This window comes from Mytilus trossulus, unplaced genomic scaffold, assembly GCF_036588685.1.
Source record: "Mytilus trossulus isolate FHL-02 unplaced genomic scaffold, PNRI_Mtr1.1.1.hap1 h1tg000085l___fragment_1__unscaffolded, whole genome shotgun sequence".
Classification (NCBI taxonomy): Eukaryota; Metazoa; Mollusca; class Bivalvia; order Mytilida; family Mytilidae; genus Mytilus; species Mytilus trossulus.
The window spans coordinates 3,713,064-3,736,455 of record NW_026963295.1 but is presented as its reverse complement, the minus strand read 5'-3'; the positions used below and the strand labels follow the sequence as shown (position 1 = coordinate 3,736,455).

Genomic DNA, 23,392 nt, shown 5'->3' with positions numbered 1-23,392 from the left:
AACAGATTGTCATCATATCGAAAGAAGTGCAATTAGCATAAACGTAATATGCCGGGGAACTCGAGTTATCTATCTGCATTCGGAAGTCGATGGAGTAGAAAATCCATCTAGAGGAATAATAGTTGATATTGATTCGAGACTTGTTGGTTTCTTATCAATACCAATGGGGCGCTGCTGGGAAATTGAACATATTATACAGAAGAAAATACTAAATATGATCAGCAAGAAAAAAATTATTAGCAAGCATTTTTTTTTAAAACTTCAATTTCCATTGAATCTATGGAAATGTATGACAAAAGATATAAGGGTGATACATATTTAAACATATGTTAACAGAGTGTAAGCAAGTATTCACAAATATATATTTCTAGATATATTCACGATGGAGTTATAATAATTATAATTTTGTAATTCAATCAATTACAGTAGTTTCTACAAACATATGATGTATCATTCGTCATTGCAAGAGAGGCGAAATATTACATCCAAACAAAATGTGTTCTGTAAGACAGTTTCTGATGTGAATTAGTTGGACGACACATGGTAAAATAAATGAGGTTGCATCCTTGGTAAAATACAGAAACGGTGGAGTGTTTACACAGAACAAAAGAAATAGAGAAGTCATACAATAACTATTAAAGACAATAACAATCAAAACCAAGAAGTAAACAAAGACTCACAAAACCAAAGGACATTTACATCAACAGTTGATAAATAATAATTAAGAAACAACACGAACTCCACTAAAAACTGGGAGTGAAATCAGGTTCTCCGGGAGGGTAAGCATTTCCTGCACCTGATACGGCACCCATCGTGTTATTTCTTTGTTCAGTACGGTAATGATTGAGGGTTAATATCAAGAAACAATATTGGAAAGTACTGATATATGACTAATTAGGAATATGTAGAATATGAATGCTCCAAAAATGATAATGAACACCCCAAAAAAGCCAACAAACTCAAATGCCTGGATTAATTAATTTACAGGAAATTAATATAATAATGTAGAAAACAGATGGCGAAACAAGACGCAGCAGTAGTAAACTAATATACTAATTAAGAAAAAAAAACCTGAGAAAATTGCTTAGTGTACATGCATTGATTTGTGATTGTGTTAGTTTAAGGAACCAACAGTGTCATGAGGATTGATACTTTGAATGCAGATGTATTAGCATTGGCATATATATCATAATTCCAGGAAAAAATTAAAATAACAAAATACCAAACTCTGTCTAAGGAAATTTTAAAACGGGAATTTCTTTATCAAATCGCAAAATATAAAGCTGAAACACACCAAACCAATGAATAACAAAAGTCATATGTTTTACTTAGTACAGAGATTTTCGAATGTAGATAATGGATTAAACCTTGTTTTATAGCTAGCTTAACATATTATTTGTATACATTTTACGTCCCTTCACTAAAAGCCAATTGAATGTTATGCATAGTGTATTTGTATTGCTATTTTGCATAGTGTAGTTGTATTGCCATTTTGCATAGTGTAGTGGTATTGCCATTTTGCATAGTGTAGTTGTATTGCCATTTTGCATAGTGTAGTTGTATTTCCATTTTACATAATGCAGTTGTGCCATTTTCAAGTCTCATTTTCGTCGACATTAAATGCATAGTTGACATGTTAAATGATAAAAGTTTGCGTTATCTATAAAAAAAAAAAAACAAAAAAAAAACACAGGTGACACATATATCAATCTTTTTCAACAGTTTACGAATAAACAGTCACGGATAGCCTTGGCATAAATAACAAAATTTTGACGAAGATGATCATCATTATTTACTTTGATGTCACTTCACAGTGTACTTACTGTGGCATAAAGAAAGACTGCACCAATAAGGATAATCTCGAGTAAAACCCACATACCACTAACCATCACCTGTTATAAATAAAGAACAAAACATTAAATGAAGGAAATAAATAGTATACTTGACACCATCGAATGACCATTGCTCGAATAAATGCTAGCAAGCAAAATTTAATCAGATTACGAGTTAGTTACATGCGTTTTAAACGGAATGCATTTACCTACAAAGTTAAAGTAAGTTCAAGATTTTTCTTTCATTTAATTGAAAAAAGTGACTCTCTTTGCTTAGCAATTTTATTAGTATTTTTCTTCATTTAAATGGTCCAAAAGGACATATGCTTTAAAATCAATACACTGATAAATCTGCTTGCAACCGTGCTATTTCTTTATCTATCGAATTCGTTGAAAAATTCCCCCTCTTCCTAAAAGCACATGCAGCGAGACACCTTCTTACAGAAGAGTTCAGTAGGGTTCCTTCGACAATGTGGTGCCAAACAAGGCAATAATAGTTACATTTAATGAGTCCGGAATACTTTTACGTAACTTTGATCGGCCAATGCACTACAAAAGTTTTATTATATTTCCATATCAACATGTGATCAAACAAAACATCTATGAATGCAAGTGTTTGCCATGACAACGTTCAAACAAATGAACGTTTTGATTTATTTTGTAATTTCATGGTAGAAGCATTAAACTGTAATAACTATTCAGAAAAGATGATTCTTGTAATATAATTTCGTTGTAATAATATTGAACGTGCGCACATTTTCAGTACGGTCTTCCGCGATACCAACAAAATGTGCTTCGGTCATCGCTTAAAACCCAAATAAAATTACAAAAAGAACCATTGAATTCTCAGATAAAGAAATGTGTTTACTAAGATTGAAATATCTATTGAATAACAAATATTAGTTGTACTCCTGTTGAGTCAAACCTAATTTCCTCCATATCTTACTTAAACTGGTTGGGTTCTAATATCATTTACAAGTTAAGAGGCCGAAGCAGGGAGGCCCTAGTTTGTATTGTTGACCATACAGAAGAAATTTTTCAAACAAAATAAAACTCTGCTTTTGTTTCGATAATGCAAGCACAGAGGTTTGTTTGAACAAACTGCACTCCTGCGAATTATGATATGAAAAATAGAAGACAAATAAGAAGTGCAACATGTTTACTTACTTTTGTCTTGCGTAGTCTTAAAACAGCCACGCCAATCACAAGTGAAACAGTAATACAGAAACTCTGTATACCAAGAGGAATACCGCGGAGTAATATATTATATTCCGCCATACATGGCGTTTTGTCATCACACAGTTCACATCCGGGCAAGCATGGAAGACATTGAAAGTCACTGCTGTTCATTGATGATTTGTTGTAATAGTCATCTAGAAACGAATTTTCCATTGTAATTCCAGAGAAATATTTAGTTGTAGCGTTCTGAAGGGGAAAGTAGTAACCAGGTCTACAGACGCATTTGTAACTTCCGGCACGCAATCCTCCTCCAGGTATGTGTTCGCACTGAAAAAAAATACCAACATTAACATAGATGCGTGCACAGTTATACAAAGGACACGAGAAAGATAGTAAAAGGACATTCAAACTCATACATTCATAAGTCGAAATCGGAGAAGCATAGTCGACATTGAGCAGGTCCAACATGACATACGACCTGCCACCTTTAGATGTTGAGAAGACGACCTGGCGACTTGACGTATCTTTTCAAAAAGTATCATTGTGAACTTGAGCAAATTCGAAACGTGACCTTGTGACCTAAGGGTGTTACCCTAGTGTAGCCCAATTGATACTGTCGCAAGATTTTCTGATTCTGTCCTAAACATTTAAGATTTTACATTGCTTCCAATTTGTTCTGAAAATAATTCTCTGCGGAATCTTCTAAATAGTAAATCATATGATAAGAATCTACAAACTCGGTGCCTAATATATCAAATGATGATAATACTTATTTCATTATTTCTGATTTATTCTCCTATTTATTGTTGATTGTATAGATAATAAACAACATGAAAATATTACCTAATATAAAATGACAAAGAATACATGAATATGTGGGTTGAAACTTCACTGGATAATATTGATGCAATTCCATTTTGACCAGACTGAAATCTAAGACTCGTAACACGTTAACACTTAGAGTTTCAAAGTGAGTTTCTTTAAACAAAAGTACAAAACAAGTGCGAAGTCCAAAGCACAATCTTAAAACGCACCGATACCGGGTAAGGAAAGCATTCACGAGGATCGGTCAATGCATACTTCTAGTTTTTTTCTTTGATGTATGATCTTTTTTATTAGTTTTCATTGGCTTTGAACTAGCTGTCAGTAACTCCGAGTACTCTCAGACCTGTTTTTATTGTATTTTTGTCGTAAGGATGTACAAATACCCAGCCACGTCCAGTCTGTAGTCTTGTAAGATGTATTTCTATTTGTATGCAACTGATGTTTTTACAACAGATTTCAATATTCGCTCTTAGGTTGTACTGTTACACCACTGTACCCGGGGATGGTTGGGTCCCGCTAATATGCTTAACTGCGCCACATTTTGTATGCATGTGACTGTCCCAATTCTGGAGCCTGTAATTCAGTGGTTTTCATTTGTTGTTGTAGTGCATTCTTTTTTTTTTTTCCGTGTATTTTTTGTACACAAATTAGGCCGAGTTTTCTTGTTAGAATTGTTTTACATTTGTAGATCCAGAATTTTTAAAAATGGATGGAACACCAAGGTTAAATTTGGAGTGGGACAGGTATAAAGTATATGCATTATCCATATATATCAATATAAGTTATATGGTTTGCTACTGACCCCCTACGGATCCATAGAGGGTTAGTAAAATCCATAGGAGGTGAGGCCGGAGGCCGAATCCCCTATGAATTGTATTCACCCTCTATGGACCCGTAGGGGGTCAGTAGTTAACCGTATAACGAATTTATCGGACCCTGGACTTTTTCTGCGGCGTTTTGTTGAAAAAATAAACAATGAAACACAACAACATTAATAGATGACGTCGCCATTAACGCGTCATGAACCCCATATGAAACTTACTAACCCCATACGGTCTCATAGGGGGTCACCATGTGACGGCGTTTAACTAATCACAACGTGATAATTCATCTGTGTTCCGATAATGTAGCTCCAACCACCCCCCCCCCCCCCCTAAATCACTAAACAAAAGGCATTTCAAGTTAATAAAAGAGTAAAACAAGATGAATGAAAAAATTATTGATAACATGGCAGCCATCGCTTAAAAACCAAGTTCATAAGTTAGGCCGTTAGTTTTCTCGTTTGAATTGTTTTACATTGTCATTTCGGGACCTTTTATAGCTGACTATACGGTATGGGCTTTGCTCATTGTTGAAGGCCGTAAGGTGGCATATGGTTTGTTAATTGTTGTGTTATTTTGGTCTCTTGTGGAGAGTTGTCTCATTGGCAATCATATCACATCTTTTTTTTAAGTTTTATTTTTTGGAATTTACACATTTACAATATTTATAACTATATATCGACGTCATTTTATTACTGTATTCAATGTTGTGACAAGGTTCATATTTTTTCAATCGACCTACCAGAGAGCAAATAAATCTTCCTCTAAACTTCCAAATTCCTTACTTTATATGTGCATGTGTATATAAATATTGGTTATCTCCTGATGTTCATAGCTTCCACAAACTTTGCATAGGCGGATCCAGGGGGAAAAAGGGGGGGGGGGGGGGGGTCCGGAGGTTGGAACCCCCCCTTTTTTTGGCCGGTCAACGCATTTGAATTGGGACACATAGTTGGAGCCCCCTCCCCCTTTTTTTGTCCTGGGTTGGGACACACACACACCTTTTTTTAAATGGCTAGATCCGCGCCTGCTTTGTTGCAGTCTTTTTTCTATATTTTTCTTGAAATTAAGATAAATAGACTTTTCGCTACACGATGCCATAGTTTTTTTTAATTAAACAAAGATGTAATTCTCACTTTCAATAAACTGTGAAAACTTGATTCTACGATCCTGTTGGGTTTAGAATTTGCTCAAATAAGGCCAAACATTAACAATAGAAATGTAATTCCTCATAAATATCCATCTTACCTCTTTGTTGAATATTAACGCAAATAGACATTTAAATAGGTGTCAAGATAAACAGTTATTTTCTGCTGAACTGAAATGTCACTTAATGTTCATGAATAGACTGCGGTATAATATACTGTTAAAGTGTATTTGCTTCAGAAATTTAGAGTTACAACACTTTTATAAAAAAAAAAAAACCACAAGAAAAACACACAAAAAGAAAAACTACAAAATTTTATAATTAATATGATGCGACAATGGTTGCTTGAACCTCTATAACACATGCCAAAATTGTGCAAAACCCAGCCTGAATTGTAACACAGTGGCGGACCTATGGGGATTGGAACCCCCTTTTTTTACGAACAATGCATTTGAATTTGGACATATACTTGGAACAAACCCCACTTTTTTGTCCTGGGTTGGGTACCCCCTCTTTTTTAAAATGGCTGGATCCGCCTCTATAACAGAACCTAGTCGGGACAATTCCTGATAGAAACTGCACGGTCCAATTTAGAGCTTGAAATATTGTAAATACTACTGATCTTTGTGAAGACTTTACATGTTCTTCTCTAGATGACTGTGTATGGTTTTAATTTTCGTTGGGTTGTTGTTTCATTGTCATATTCATCTCCTTTCATTCATCTTTGCTATCAAACTTCAACGAAAACTAAACGCCCTGGTTTGTCTTAAAGGATGTACATAGGTGAGGTTTGGGAATTTGTGTCAAATGTTCGGACTTCTTGGTGTTTTTCCATACAATACACTGTAAAATATTTTGCCCCATACCACCCATTTATTTTATCATATAAGACTTAATAGCTCATGAAAGGTCATTTACCAAAATTTTAAAAGATTCTTGATTTTCTTTCCTTTTTTTGGAGACCCAAATAGTATCAATGCAAATATAAGGGAAAAGTCCGAGTCAGCCTTTTCCCGCCATATTTTAAATCTCAAATATCTATAAAAAGGAGGTCCATGACCTATCAATATTTTAAGCCTATCGTTATCCTTAATTGATGCTCTACCAGCTGCTTATAGTATCAATTTTAATTTCTTAATTTCTTAATTTTACCTTACCTCACCTAAGTCATGTAAGTACATCCTTAAAAACACTTTAGACGAACAAAAGTCCAAAACGCACAATACATCCAACTGCATTTTGTACAACACAAATCCATCTGGATGGAGGTTCTTCATTTCTGCATTCTTTTATCATTTGGTCTAGTTTATTCTTTTCTTTATAGTTTGGTCCGTTATTCTTTATAACCTCTGTTTGAGCACCCCATTATTCTTTATAACCTCTGTTTGGGCACCCCATTATTCTTTATAACCTCTGTTTGAGCACCCCATTATTCTATATAACCTTTGTTTGAGCACCCCATTATTCTATATAACCTTTGTTCGTGCTGATTTTTCTCTAGACCACTATCATGACTATAAACCCCTGCATACTCTCAACAATGCATTGGCACTCACACCACATCTTCCTATATCTATTAGACTTCTTGTTCAAAACATAAGATTAGATAGAACTATGCTAGGTCCGTAAACTTGTTTTGTCGAAACTGTAGTATTCAAAAATTAAACGTTCGACAAGAAAAATGATGCCTTTGGATATTTCATATCTAATTTATGAGAATGGTATACTTATGAATAGCTATAATGTATGCAAGTAATTGTGTACATGCTCATCTTGTAATACGCCGGAGTTTGGTGATTCATAAAGAAAGAATAAATCCAGAGCTTCAATACAATCTAGCGAAGAAATGTCAATTTTCGAGGGGGGGGGGGGGGGGGGGTAAACATTTGAGGCTCTGGACAGGGGATCCTTCATGATTTTTATTCTTAATTTTTTTAAACCATGCTTATTTATTTTGCTCAATATTCTCCATTCTAAAAATTTTGACTGCCTGTTTTTTTTCTCTTTTCTTTGTACTTTTTATCCATGTAGTGTTTGTTAAAAAAAGCTTTTACCTGCGTGGTTTCTGTATAACATTTATGGGACTTGGAGAACAAGGAGTCATCTTGAGCACACTGGTTTATATCTGTCTTGTTTAGATCGATCTCTATCATCACGACACCTCTGAAAATAAAAAGATGACATATTACAGTACAGGTAATTTTTGTATGCTGTTTTCGTATAAAATGTATGCGCAGGTATACGAATTGTCATTGTTCGCAAAATAAGTTGTGCAAAGGGGTATATGTTTAACCTGTTTGTCATGAAGAGGTAAACGAATTCAACTCTGTCGTACAAAAAAGTGATGAGCAGATATAGAAATGCAGATTGTTCGTATAAAAAGTTGCGTACAGATTTACGAATCCACCTTGTTCGTATATAAAGCAATGAAAATATATACAAATTCAGGTTATTCATAGAAAAATTTGCGTAATCCACCTTCTTCGTATAAAAGGTGATGAACAGATATAGAAATTCAGATTATTCGTATAATAGTTGCGTACAGATTTGCGAAATCACCTTCAATGTATTAAAAGTGATGAGCAGATATACAAATTCAGATTGTTCGCAAAAAAGTCGTGTACAGATTTCCATTCATGACATGAAATACCTATGTGTATACATAAGTAACTGACACAACTGACACAACTGACACAACCGACACAACTGACACAACTGACACAACTGACACAACTGACACAACTAAAAGTAAAGGAACAACGCTAACATTGCTGTTGTTGATTTTCAAAATCGCACTGATTACTAGCACTTGGAAATATTATCAAAGGAGGCTCTCATATACCAACACACCAATACCTTCAAGAAGAATCAAAGTTAATAACCCGCTGCAACTTCATGATGCCCTACTACATGTACTATTGTTGTTTTTCAACTCAATGTTTACCGATACCTTCAAGACAGAGCAAAAGTTGAAACCTTTCTGCGCCTTACTTACATTGGTATTGTTCATCTCAGAGTGTGTTATTACTTTCAAATGGAGAGCAGATGGACACAAAATGTTCTGTCAAGGCTTCAACAATTGTATTTAATTTAATAATTTGATTGTGAAATCATTTTGGTCTTGAACATCACTGATGCCAGCGATAACACTTGTCGAAATGCTCATCTGATGTTATAAATTTGCCAAATTGGAACCGTTAATGCGATAATTGATTTAAGGGAAATCCACATGATTATTAACAGGCCAAAAAGCGAAGATGTACATACTGTCATAATTTATCAGATAATCAGATAATCAGATAATCCCATTATAAACAAACATTAATACTACCAGAGGCACATCAACTGTTATGTTACTCTTTCTCTTAGGACACTGACGTAGTATCGAAAAAAGTTTTAAAGACTTTCAAACCGGACAGATAACTTGCTTTACATTATATTATGAAAGGTTTACAAAAGTGCTAATAAACTGAATTCTAATTCATTGGCAAAGAGGACAAACCTCAGTGTAAATAAAATTTAATAGCTACACTCAGTGATATTTTAGCAATTAGTTCCACGTATACCTCATTTTTCCTAGAACCCTGCCTCCGCTCATGAAGTTAACATTTTTAATGATACAGCAGCACTAGTGTCACGTTACATATATAAAGTGGCGCTTTTTCATGAATTATTCTTTTGCATGACACCTACACAAGTTGAAGTTGTTAACATTCAAATTGTACAAAGCAACCGAAACGATATAAATGAGCAAAAGCAGTAGTATCGACAAAAAAAATATCGACCAATCGATATCAAGTTCTGCATTCACTTCTTTTTTTTTTTTTTTACATCAAAATCTTTTCAAACCACATATTCATGATAATCAATCAAAATAAATATATTGTATAATATTGATTGTAATGTTTGTGTCTGCATCACAGGTGAAAGCTACAATGATGCGTCTATGTGAACTTGCGTGACGTAACAGTTCCCATAGTAACCGTATACCTATATGACAACAGATCAATAAGTTATTTCATTCATAAAAATAGTATCGTAGAATGTGTAGGAGGGGATAAGCTATTGTCAAAGTAATTGTTTCGTCTACTTATTAACAAAATGACTATTTGTAGTTACAGCAGATTTAAAGGATCTCAAATATAGTGGGCGGAAATCCGAATCACGCCATTAAATTTGAACAAGACTCTCAGTTCAAGAGGTAACCTATTCTCAGTTTCTGATTTATTTAAAAGGTCAAGGTTTTTTCTTGCCTCTTTGAAATTATGTTGCATTATATAAATATACCCAACAGATAAAGAAAAACAACTAGTTAATTACAGGAATATGTTCTCAAAAACTATTATGTTTAAGTTCATTAGAAAATGAGAAATGAAAACAAAAACACACATTGTACCGTCATTTAATCGCAGTTACCTATTAAAAAGCAATAGTAATAACTAATCGCTCAAAAAATTTCAGTGTTATACTTTTATAAGGCAGGCTAACGATAGGTACCAGGGATATTTTAAAAAGAAACAAAACGTCAAGGCAAACAAAACGATTAAAAAAAAAACTGCCCACAAAACACTAGTGCATAGCAATGTCACAGGAATGACAAGAGGGACATTTGAACCATATATTCTGAACATATTTCTTGCCAAACCAAGTATCTGAAATATTTGGTGATGTCTGAATGTGTTAGTATGCGACATCCTCACTAACATACATATGCCTTAATGATTATGAACCAATAAAAACTCAAGCTTTGTCTCCTACATCAATCGTCTTGCCTTTAACATTGAAAGTCTAAAAAGGAAGATGTGGTATGATTGCCAAATGAGACAACTGTCCACAAGAGACCAAAATGACACAAATATTAACAACAGTAGGTCACCGTACGGCCTTCAAAAATGAGCAAAGTCAAAGGTTTAGATTTTTAAAACTTTCAGACGAGGGTGTACATTATTTTGGTTTCTTTTCATTTAGTAATAGACTGACAATATAGAGATGACAAAGTGTTTGCCAACGATGGTCAAAATTAGACCAAAGATTGTGTTGAACATTTTTGCATGCGCAATCATATAAACGTATGACCTTTAAGGGAGCTACCATTTGATTTTTACGGGGGGGGGGGGGGGGGGGCTGGGGGGGGGCTAGGATGAAAAATTTTGTCCTGCATTTTTTTTTAGCTGTAATCTCTGTCCTGCATTTTTATTTTTCACTCTGTTCGGTCCTGCATTTTTTTTAAAAGTTTATCCTGACTTTTTTCAACCTAAATTGTGTCGTCCTGACCTTCTTTTTTTTTGCAAGTGTCTCATCCTGCTTTTTTTTTTTTTACTCAAAACTCCTGTCCTGCCTATTTTTTTCAAATTTCATCCTAGCCCCCATAAAAATCAAATGGTAGCTCCCTAAGATTGGAATACTGCTTTCAACTGCTATAAGGGGTTTGTTTCCCAGTTACCACCCATGAGCCTCAACAGATTAATTTAGCCTTATATTTCCAGAACCTTTTTATTTTTAACTTAGCCTTCATTATTTCTGCCAGATTTGAAATGTCAGAATACATAGGACAAGCATTTAAAAGATTGAAATAAGGAAGTAATATATGATGGCCAATATGACATTTATGAGGGCCCTCATGGGGTTTTTGATTATGTGATTACTTGGCCGTTTTTTTAATGATTATTTGATTATTAAGCCAAATATTTCATGATTATTTGATTACCTAGGACTGTATTTTTAGTTTATGATTATTTGATTACTAAAGATAAGCAAATATTTAATGATTATGTGATTATATTGGCAAAAAAATGGTGATTATGTGATTACTAGGACCCCCATGAGGGGCCTCATTTATATAGCAAAGACCGCCGAATCACACGGTTTCCACCAATAAACAACGAATTCATGCATGAGACAGATAACTATTTTCTGCCCGTGACGACTCCATAAACAGCAACGCTCTTAAAATATTTCACAAGGTCAATGAGGAAGACAGGAGAAATTCAATACTTTTGATTTGGATAAAAAAAATCTGTTATTGTTCTTGACCTCGGATTTAATCACTAATCAAACATTTAACTATAAGAAAATCAGAACTTTAGCATATTTTTTTGGGTAACTTCAATCGTTTTTTGATACATGCTATCTAATATTTAGTCCATCTTTCTGTATTTGTGTTGCTTCTTATAAATAGTTGGGTGGGTTTTTTCAAACTCATTTCATTGTGCTAAATAGTTTTCGTTCTTCGGCTCAAATATTTTTTTCTAAATTTGAAAAGGGGGTAGTGAGCTCTTAATTCGCTCATTTAGGAAAACAATGTACTTCTTGTTTGGTGTCCCTCTAAATGTCGCTGGTTATCATCGTTGATTAATTTTTGTCTCATTAACGTATGCCCAACGGTCTAAATGTATACCTCAATTCTGAAGTTCGTTAAAAATACACAAAGTCAAATATTATCTGAACTGGTGGTTCGTACTATCAGGAGCCTGTAATTCAGTGGTTGTCGTTTGTTTATGTGTTACATATTTGTTTTTTGTTCATTTTTTTACATAAATAAGGCCATTAGTTTTCTCGTTTGAATAGTTTTACATTGTCTTATCGGGGCCTTTATAGCTGACTATGCGGTATGGGCTTTGATCATTGTTGAAGGCCGTCCGGTGACCTATAGTTGTTAATGTTTGTGTCATTTTGGTCTCTTGTGGATAGGTGTCTCATTGGCAATCATACCACATCTTCTTTTTTATATGTACGTTTATCGACTAGCAGAAGGTAACACAAGAAAGAATTTTATTCTACGAATGCTTGCAGTTAAGCAAAAATTGGAAGTGTAAACAAAAGTTTATCAAAGACTTTATGGAATTAATACTTCCTAACGTTATATCTGGTACAGGACGCTGGTTGTAAATCTAGCGTAGTCGCTTTGTATAGAATACTAAATGAATAAAACGCTGAGTAGTTAACGCCTTTCTCAGCAGTTTCGGTCGTTGTTTTGGGTAACGTTTTTGTTTTTTATAAATTTCTAGCTACTGTAAACCAACTTATCTTCACGAATACTTTATTTCGCGTTTATAACTTTCTTGTCCACTTCGCGGCGATTTAATTTTCGCGAATTTTTAATTTTACTTGAGGTACTTAAATAAGGAAAGCCCAAGTTTTACATATTCGCGATGATTTAAATTCGCGTTATTTTTCTACTCGCGAAAGTCGCGAAAATAAGTTGGTTTACAGTATTTCGCGTCCCCGATGATACGAAACAGACATACGTCTGACACTATGATAGCATAATTCTGGTTCTTCTGGTCTCCAGCCATTAATAGTCTTAAAATGATATTTGAAAAAATGACAAGTCTGTGGATGATATGCATGAAATATTTGTCACTGGACGTAAACACATCAATCAATCAATCAATCATGGAGGGAGTGAAACAATAAACCGATGGAGAAAAAAAACAATAACCAAAATATCAAAGAAAGTTTATTTTGTGTTATTCATTATCATGATTATTATCATTATTTGTTTATAGAAAAACCTAATATATATACATTACAACTTTAACACGACAACAATAGTCACCTTTAAGGAAATAACGCTATATAGACAACGGTTAGTGGTGTACTTACACCGAACCAATGTAAAGCAGCAACCAATTGATTTTCTGAGAGGGGGTATGGGATTTTTTCGGACAAACTGTTCGCCTTTGGTGAAAAACAATCTATTTTTTTCGCGACAAGTCGAAAACAATCTTTTTCTTTCAATTTTAGCGTTACATATAGTGGCTACTGGGGTGAAACAAACACATTTTTTTCTCAGGGTCACAAACAAATTAATTTTTTTCTCCACAAACTGGAAACAAACTTTTTTTTTCAAAACAACCCATAGCCCCCCAGAAAATCAAATGGTTGCTGCCTAAGGAAGTGTCGAAATCGCATATAAAATTAAGAAAAGTTGAGCGTTGAGCTTCTTATGTCACCTATTATAACCAGACCTTCGTATAATGTTGAAATGTACGTTGAGAACTGCATGCATAGGTTATATCTATGTGTGATGCCAATCCAAATTTTGGATTTGAAATTACCTAAATTGTTTGGCGTGACTATATAAAGCATTGGTACCTTTTCAGTCAGGAAAGCTAACTTGATTCATGAATATGGAGTGCAAATGATCATCTAGAGTTGTGAAAAGAGTGGATCAACTTAGAAACGTTACGAGTGTGACTTGTAAGCATTCGTATACATTAAACTATATGTAGCATATAGCATGATAAGGAGTGCCCGGGATCAATATCCCTAAATCCTTGGTGCTTGCTATCTGTACATTGCGTAGATGCTGCACGTGCCTTCGTGTTGTACATTAGGTAGATGCTGCATGCACGTCTCTGTATTGTACATTCGGTAGAAGCTGCACGTGTCTGTATTTAACAGTGTTTACCATTCTCATGTATCTACAGGGATCTGAGACAGGGATAGTAAGTTTTCATATGGTATACATCGACATGTGTTTTCCCTGAAGTTTAATTATATGTATTGAATGTATAAAACAGATGTTTAATTATATAAACCAAAATGCATGTTCACAGTCTGCCAATTAAATTAAATGGAAACCTTACTGGGGTCCCACGAAGGGTGTTTTACATATTTTTATACATGATGGGGCCTTTTAAGATGTTTATAGTGGATATAGTTGTCTCATTGGGTAATCACACTTCATCTCCTTGTTTTGTTATGTTGAGGCTACATTTGGTTGCTTAGCTTTATTTTTGTCCATTTACATTGTACAGAAGCGCACATAGAAACATTCCCTATAAAGCGTTTTAACTAACCTATTGTTATATATCCTTGATTCATAGAGCACAATTGTGTTACCCTATTAAACCCAGGGGCGGATCCAGACATTTTTAAAAGGGGAGTTCTCAACCAAGGATAAGGGGGGTCAAACAATATGTCCTCATCCAAAAGCATTGATCGTAAAAAAATAGGGGTCCAACCCCAAAACGACCCTAGATCCGCAACTTAAATATATTCCAGGATTTCCAGAATTTTCCTTTATATTATCAATGCAAAATTGATCGAGATTAAGAATGACCTCCAGCCAGGTTTAAGAATGACCTCTAGTGGTTGTATGACTGTATTGATTTCATGAACTGAAAAAAAACAGCTAAAGTTCGATAGCAATAAGAACTGTAAAAGATTTTATTACACCTGTTGCCCTTCAAATTTATGTCATTTTGTTTTTCATATTTAGTACACTCATGTAGTAACTAGGTTTCAGGGTGATTTTGATGCTAAAAAAGATGGTGTAATTGTATGTCTATTTTGCTTATTTTTTAGTACCATCTGTTACCAGGTTTGAAGGTGATTTGGATCCTTAAGCATACTTCTAAAAAGGAAGGTTTAATCATCATGATCATTAGTTTCGAAGCTGATGATTTTTCGATTTTTTTTAAAGATTTTTGTTGTTGAATGCTCCAATTTTATTAATGGTCATATTTGAAGGCGTTTGGTGTCATCAATCTTTATTCTTAATGGATGCTAAACATAATTATATCTATTGGACCATTGGCGGATCCAGGGGGGTGTCCGGCGGTTGGAACCCGACCTATTTTTTGGCCGATCAATGCATTTGAATGGGGACATATAGTTGGACCCCCCCCCCCCCCCCCCCCCCCCCACCTTTGTCCTGGGTTGCCCCCCCCCCCTTTTTTTAAATGGCTGGATCCGCCCCTGTAGACCTTCGAGGAAAAAACCATTTACATTTATTCCAAATAAATAATGAAGTATGCTTGACATTCATGACATTGGCCCTTCGCAGGTATGGTCCTCAACTGTTTTTATATCTAAAATCACCAATGTATCAGTTTACTAATATATAAGTTTTTGATCGGCGGAATCCACGAAGGAGGCACTATTGGCACTTTTCACATAATTCGAAATATCATATCTTCAAACTTTATTGGTATGACCATTTTTCATGTTGAATATTTTTTATAATTTTTCAATTGATTTGTTGAGTTTGGGTTTGTTTTGTTTTTTTTGCAATAGAAACACCATACTGTTCCAATTCTAAGGGCATCACATTAAAGATATTAAATGGTCCAAGGGTTTCAAAAGATTTTAAAAAGTGTACTTTGACCACTGCCCTTTCCTCGATCTTGATATCTATATCACTAACGGAAAGCTGAATACTAAAATTTATGATAAAAGGGATGATTTTTCATTTCCTATCGTTAATTATCCGTTTTTAGATGGTGACGTTCCCTTGTCACCATCTTACGGTGTTTATATATCTCAACTTGTACGATTCGCTCGTGTATGTAACAATGTTTTAGATTTTAACGAGAGAAATTTATGTATTACTGAAAAATTATTACACCAGGGTTTTCGATATCACAAACTAGTCAAAACATTTACTAAATTTTATCATCGGTATAAAGACATCATTCGTAAATATAGCTCAACATGCAGACTTTTTATACGTTCAGGTATTTCACATCCAATTTTTTATGGAAATATTCTTTATAAAGCACAAAGGTGTCAGTATTCACCTTATAAACTTACAAAACCTTTGAATAGACTTATTAAGAAGGGATATAATTACGATACTGTTGTCAAGTCATTAAAGATTGCATATTTTGGCATTAATATTGAGTCACTGATAAGGTCTTTGCGTCGGAACTAAACACATTTATTCTAAAAACAGTTGTTGGCATGACACGGGTTATGTTCTTCTCATATATGTTATGATGGTATGATACTAAACCCCTAACGGGAAGGATTGTGCCTGATGTTCATATGATGAAATCATAATCTTTCAGTCAGTTTAATTGAAGTCTGGAGCTGGCATGTCAGTTAACTGCTAGTAGTCTGTTGTTATTTATGTATTATTGTCATTTTGTTTATTTTCTTTGGTTACATCTTCTGACATCAGACTCGGACTTCTCTTGAACTGAATTTTAATGTGCGTATTGTTATGCTTTTACTTTTCTACACTGGTTAGAGGTATAGGGGGAGGGTTGAGATCTCACAAACATGTTTAACCCCGCCGCATTTTTGCGCCTGTCCCAAGTCAGGATCCTCTGGCCTTTGTTAGTCTTGTATTATTTAAATTTTAGTTTCTTGTGTACAATTTGGAAATTAGTATGGCGTTCATTATCACTGAACTAGTATATATTTGTTTAGGGGCCAGCTGAAGGACGCCTCCGGGTGCGGGAATTTCTCGCTACATTGAAGACCTGTTGGTGACCTTCTGCTGTTGTGTTTTTTTATTTTGGTCGGGTTGTTGTCTCTTTGACACATTCCCCATTTCCATTCTCAATTTTATTCGAAACGCCAAGTATGACACAAGCTCATATTGGGCATTGAATCAGTAGTGTTTAATGGGGGGGGGGGGGGGGGGGGGGGGGGGTAAGTATTTACCATTACAAGACCATTTTCGTTTCCTTTAAAAATTCAAAGATTGAATTACTTTTAAAAAGAACAAACAAATACTGGCAAAGACAAGGCAAAAATTACATATCTTACCACAATTAACCCATATTCGATAAACATGAGAATTTACCTACTTCTTTAATCAATTTAAAACAGATGTTAACATAAAGTATCTAGATTGTGTAAAAATAGACCATGCACATGTAGACGAAATATATAAGTCAAAAAAGATTTGTTCAGGCAATTCGGAAGATAACTATAATATACCATAAAATTGAGAATGGAAATGGGGAACGTGTCAAGGAGACAGCAACCTGGCCATGTATACCTATAAAAACAGGAAGTGGTATGATTGCCAATGAGACAACTAACTCTCCACAAGAGACCAAACCAAAATGACACAGAAATTAACAACTATAGGCCAACGCACTGCTTTCAACAATGAGCAAAGCCTATACCGCATAGTCAGCTATAAAAGGCCCCGACATGACAATGTAAAACAATTTAAACAAGAAAACTAACGGCCTTATTTATTTATTTTAAATTAACGAAAAACAAATATGTAACACATAAACAAACGACAACCACTGAATTACAAGCTCCTGACTTAGGATTGACACATACTACATAATGTGGCGGGGTTAAACATGTTTGCGTTCGCAAACCTCCATCTATAACCTAGGACAGTGGTATAACAGTACAGCATAAGAACGAACTATAAAAATCAGTTGAAAAAGGCTTAACTCATCATATGGACAAAATATTCTTTCTTTATATCCGACTATACGATATTTTTTTTTATAACTGTTGAAAGTCGTGTGGTTGCCAATAATTGCTGACATCCATTTCGTTTGAACTTCGGTAAATATGTGTTTCATTGGCGATCATATACCTCATCAACTTAACATATGTCATGTATGTATAGGTTGTCAACGAGAAACAACGAAAGACCAGAAAAGCACCCTCACAGTGGATAACTTGTAGTTCAGTCGTTACATGGTTGCAACCTACCAGAAGATACATTTTTTAGGACATCAAAGGTCAAAGTATAGCTGCACTGGCGGATCCAGGGGTGGGGTCTGGGTGTCCAAACCCCCTTTTTAGGAAGATCAATGTATTTGAATGGTAAAATATTTTAACACCCCCTTTTTGTAACCTTGGTTAGGAACCACCTTTCAAAAATGGCTATACACGCCCCTGAGCTAGTTTGCAAGTGGAAATTCTGTGTTAATCCGAAAAGACAAAAGCTTCAATAGGAAACTTCGATCCTAGTATATCCACCTACCAGGACCCTGTCCAAAACTTTTAGGGTCGACTTCAAATGAACCATTGTCTCTGTGGATTTTTTTTACACGACGACAACTCTATAAATATAGCGATTTGCAGAAAAAAACGAATACTGAATATAAATTATAAAGTTGCGGAATGAATAATAGTCAAATTATTTTCATGAGAATTTTCAGAATAAGCGTCATTTCAAAGATAAAGAAATATGCCCCTCATCAAAACCATCATCTGAGGGAAAATTACAAGTACTGGGGTAGTAATCGTAATCTGTTTTGAAGTGATAGTTTTCTGAAGTTTAACTTCGTGAAGCAGCACTTAGAATTAATGTCTGCATTGTTACCGTTACCTTCAGTCACTATCTTTAGATCGGATTCCCCCTTAGTGACCTTGATTAGAAGAAAGAACAATCTTTTAATCTATAATAACAAAAACTTCATTAAAACATTATTCGCCATGTTCACGTATGTATTGATTCCATTTTATATTCATGATATTGTTATGCAGTGTAAAAATGTGTTTAAATGCAAGTTCGATTCCAAGACAGTAGAAATCATGTGACTTGTGTGCATGTCCAATATTTGGATCAATATCAAAACTGGTATCCTGTGACTGGTAACCAAAGCAGAATCATAGAATCAATTTCTGGTAGTGTTTTGATTTATATTCTGAAAAATGATTGCATTTACGAGTTCGTGATTTGCCTCATTATGGGAGAGGTTGATACACTTTCCCTCTTTTGGGATTCACAAATTTTGCATTAAAATAGGGGGGTGCACTGACTGCTTACTCAACATGCTCAAGAGGAGGCCGCTCCAGTCATGCTTAACTGATTCCTAATATAATCAACCTAAAAAATGAAAAAAAGAGTGCACTGTTCGATCAAGTTCATCGCAATGATTCCTAGAACATTAGGATGCATGGTCCTACAAATGCTATAGAAAGATAGAATCACGATTTTCATGTTGGTCTTGTCATGCTTGTTGTTCATGTTTGGTCTTTTTCAAAATTGACTTTAATAATGAAATAGAAAAAAATAGAATTATTGTAGTCATCGTCACAATTGAACCCGTCCAGCATGAACAGACAATGAAGAAATCATAAAGACAAGGAATAAAAGCTTTTAACGACCTTGACATCATAAAGAGCGGAGCGAGACAAACCCATTTTGGACAATGCAATGCTAAAGAGTTTTTAAAATCGTGCATGAGAAACCTGAACTGTTTGTTTTTTTCAATTTAGATAAAAATGGGGAACGGGCATCCTCTACGCCATATCCTTTATAGGAGCGGATCCAGCCATTTTAAACACGGGGGTGGTTCCAAGCCAGGGTAAAGGGGAGGGGGGGGGTTCCAACTATATGCTCCCATTCAAATACATTGATCGTCAAAACAGAGGGGGGTTCCAACCCCCGGACCCCCCCCCCCCTTGGATCCGCCAATGCTTTATTCCCTCGTTTCAAACCAGATATATACGTATTAAAAGACATCATCAATGAAATGTGAATCAAGTCAATAATTGCATTGTAGGCATTTTGTTAAAATAGAATATTCATAATACATATTATAAATAATCCTACATCTCTCAATATGTTGCATGAAAAATTGAATGTATAATTCACCTGATAGCAAGCCGCAGTATTTATGATTTACTAGTATAATTTTATGGTTAAATAATAATATTACATATGTTACATACATATGAACATACATTAAAAATATTTTTAAAATACAGAATAGAACAAACAGGTTTTTCAATATTAGTACGTTAGACATGTTAGAGTTGTACCAGTATCGTAAAATATCTGTTTAGGCTTGATCATGTTGATCAAGTTGATTGCTAGATCTATCTTATACAAATACACCATTAGATATGTTAGATATTGTGCCATTTTCACTAGTCATGCTAGTGTCTCAAAAAAAAAAGGGGGGGGGGGGGGGTAATAGTCATTAGTGGAATGTTTAAACAGTATATGAATCTGTGTTGGTCAGACATTTGATAAGTCAATGTTATTAGATTTGATTTTGGTTACAAAACTGTGCAGCGGTTATATTCGTGACCTCTCTCCTTCACATTTGTCATATTTACATGTGTAGCAAGGGGCAGAATATCGTCAGTGGGCAGCTGGGGAAAGGTTTTAACAACAATTAAAAATGTATAGGTAAAACATTTGCCAACAAGAGCTTCGTGTATTCTTAACATTTTCGTTATCCTATATACTTGCAATAAAGAAGTTCTATTGCCCCCCCCCCCCTTTTTTATATTAACAACTATAGATTACCGGACGGCCTTCAACATTGGTTCAACAATGCCAATACCGAATAGTCAGCTATAAAAGGCCCCGATAAGACAATGTGAAACAATTCAAACGAGAAACTAACGGCCTTATTTATATAAAAAATGTATAACTATTTTCAACGATGGATCGAGCTACGATTGAAATGTGCTTATAATTTTTTTTCTACACACAGACACGTTTCTCTGAAAAAAATAACTTTAAGGTACATGTATGGTCATGTATTTAGGTAATTTGGGTCAGAGAAGAGACTATATTAAAGCCTTTGATTCTTCACCTCGTTTTTTAACGATAAATAAAGGGTATATCATGAATGCAAACATATACAGTTTATGATCTGAAACATAATTGATATAGTTATACATGAAAATGTAGATATACTTACTACAAATGACCAACAGCACGAATAGCAGCCATGTAAATATATTGTAACATGGTAAAAGGCAGCTAAAAAACTGGTAATACAAACTATTTCAAAACTAAGATCTAGGATTTCGGTTTGCTTTTAAGTTCAAAGAGGCAAAATTTTAATCAGATTGTACTATGCTAGTTGTACTACAGAGACTAAAGCATGACGAATAGAGGCAATTAAAGCTAAATAAATTATATGTTGTTCAGAGTTTCAGACTTTTGACTCTCAAAACGGTACTCATGGTACAGGAAAGGAAATGATGTAGGTGACTTCTACAAGACGAGTATCAAAGTTAAGTTTGTTTAGTCTAAGGAAAGGTAACACACTTAGCATTGATTCTTGTATATAAGAATTTTAAGTCAGTTCTATGCACATGATACAAAACTTGTTTCGTGATTTTAAAGACCAATTTGTAAGTGCATTCCAAAAAAGATGTTAAAATGACCATTATGATTAAAAGGGAGATAGTTTGCAGGCCAGGAAATTAATTTTTTATCTAACCCCTACCCATATGCCAGAATGTAATTATTTTCCAAAATACCCATTACCCCTAAAATTGATCCTTTAAACAGGTACAGGGGTGTGTCTTGCAACTTTAAAAGGGAGTCCCAACCAAGTATAAAAGGGGATCCAACCATATCTCCCCATTTAAATGCTTTGATTGTCAAAAAAGGGGGTTCCAACTCATGGACCCCTTTCTCAAATGGGTCCCCCACTTGTTTAAACGTTGCAAAAATATAACACCATGGCTATCTTACCTAAAGGTTGGTTTGTTGTTTCGTAGATAGAAGAAAGGAATAGAAAAAGTCAACACCCAACGCTGTAACTTTCTGCAATCAAAGTAGGGTCCAGTCCAATGGCCATTTCTTTCACTTTGGTATTGGGTCACATTACTTCCGGTTTGTAAATTGTGAAAATTAGAACTCCAATGAATCGAATAGTTCCGGTTTTCAAGGACAGAGTAAAAATTCCATTCAGAAAAATTGGTTTTTATTTCGGTTAAATTTTGTGTTTTTCCGTTGGATGCTTTGGCAAGATAAGGAAAGAAACCATGGTTAAATGCTATACCCCCAGCAGCAATGTAATAATCGTTCTCGACATTGTATTTCAGCAAAGCAAACACAGTTGGCATCTGTGTGGCGTTTAAATGTTTTATATCAAGATCTTTGTGGTTAAAAAATAAACTTGTTAAAGTGTTGGCAATTGAAACGGCTTTCTTGGCTGAAGGCCCAAATACTGATTGGAAATTCGACTTGGAAAATCTGAGGTTAAAATCCTTTAATGTTACTCCAGTTTTCGAAATATCACAGCGTTGTCTACGAAGTTCACTTTTATCTTTTAACTCTTCCATAAATTCTAGTGCTACTGACGACTTTTTCGACTCTAGTTCCATGTCTTTGATCGTTTGTGTGTGTTTGTCCGTGAGGTCTCGAGGTGTTGAGGGGGAATTAAGTCTCTCCTTTATAGTCTGGAAGCTGTAATATCTCATTTGAGAAGCCTGGGATATTTCCATGCTCCCATGCGTAGTTCGAGGTAAAATGCATAATATTAACTCCATGGCGGCAACACCAATATATAGCACATGATAAAAACAATAAACATTCATTTTGACACAAACAAATTGTGTGCTTATTTTATAGGCTTCTTTAAAATGCCGAGAATTCGGTTTAAATAATAAACATATTACGCGGACATTCATACACTTATGCCCTTCTATTCACAAACCAATCAATTTAGTAGCAATCTCCATTGACTGAGATAAAAATCAAAGACTTCTACAGAAAATCCTGATTTTTCATATCTTAATTCCATGTTAACTAACTCCATTAATTCTTGAGATACGAATGAATTGAAAATAATCATCATCATACTTTAGCCAAGATGGCGAACACAAACGTCTGTATATTAAAACGACTGACATTTTCTTCTTGATCGTCTGTGTCGAGTGCGCAAGGCGGCCATAACTATCAGATTCACTAGTATTACTGATTTTCTCAGTCGATAAAGATAATGAATACACAATTCTCATGCCTTTCATTAAAATACTTTATTATCTGATCCATGTTTTTCCAATGTTTTGTCAAATTAATGAAAACTGACCTTAGAATTGATCCATTTTAGCCGCCATAGCGAGTCGTGCTCATTTTGGTCTTAGAAAATGAGAATAACTGTATGCAGTTCATAAAT

General features: G+C 34.7%; 1 protein-coding gene across 1 annotated transcript in view; it reads right to left on the bottom strand.

The window, feature by feature from the left end:
* Positions 1–23,392, bottom strand: part of LOC134699725 (metabotropic glycine receptor-like) — a 39,103-nt gene extending 15,711 nt beyond the window's left edge. Inside the window, exons 1-4 of the mRNA XM_063561154.1 lie at positions 21,964–23,392; positions 7,859–7,967; positions 3,000–3,338; positions 1,824–1,892 (exon numbers count right to left, since the gene is read on the bottom strand). Of these exons, the coding sequence (XP_063417224.1) occupies positions 1,824–1,892; positions 3,000–3,338; positions 7,859–7,967; positions 21,964–22,904 (1,458 nt within the window). The 5' untranslated portion in view covers positions 22,905–23,392. The remainder of the gene's footprint in view (positions 1–1,823; positions 1,893–2,999; positions 3,339–7,858; positions 7,968–21,963) is intronic.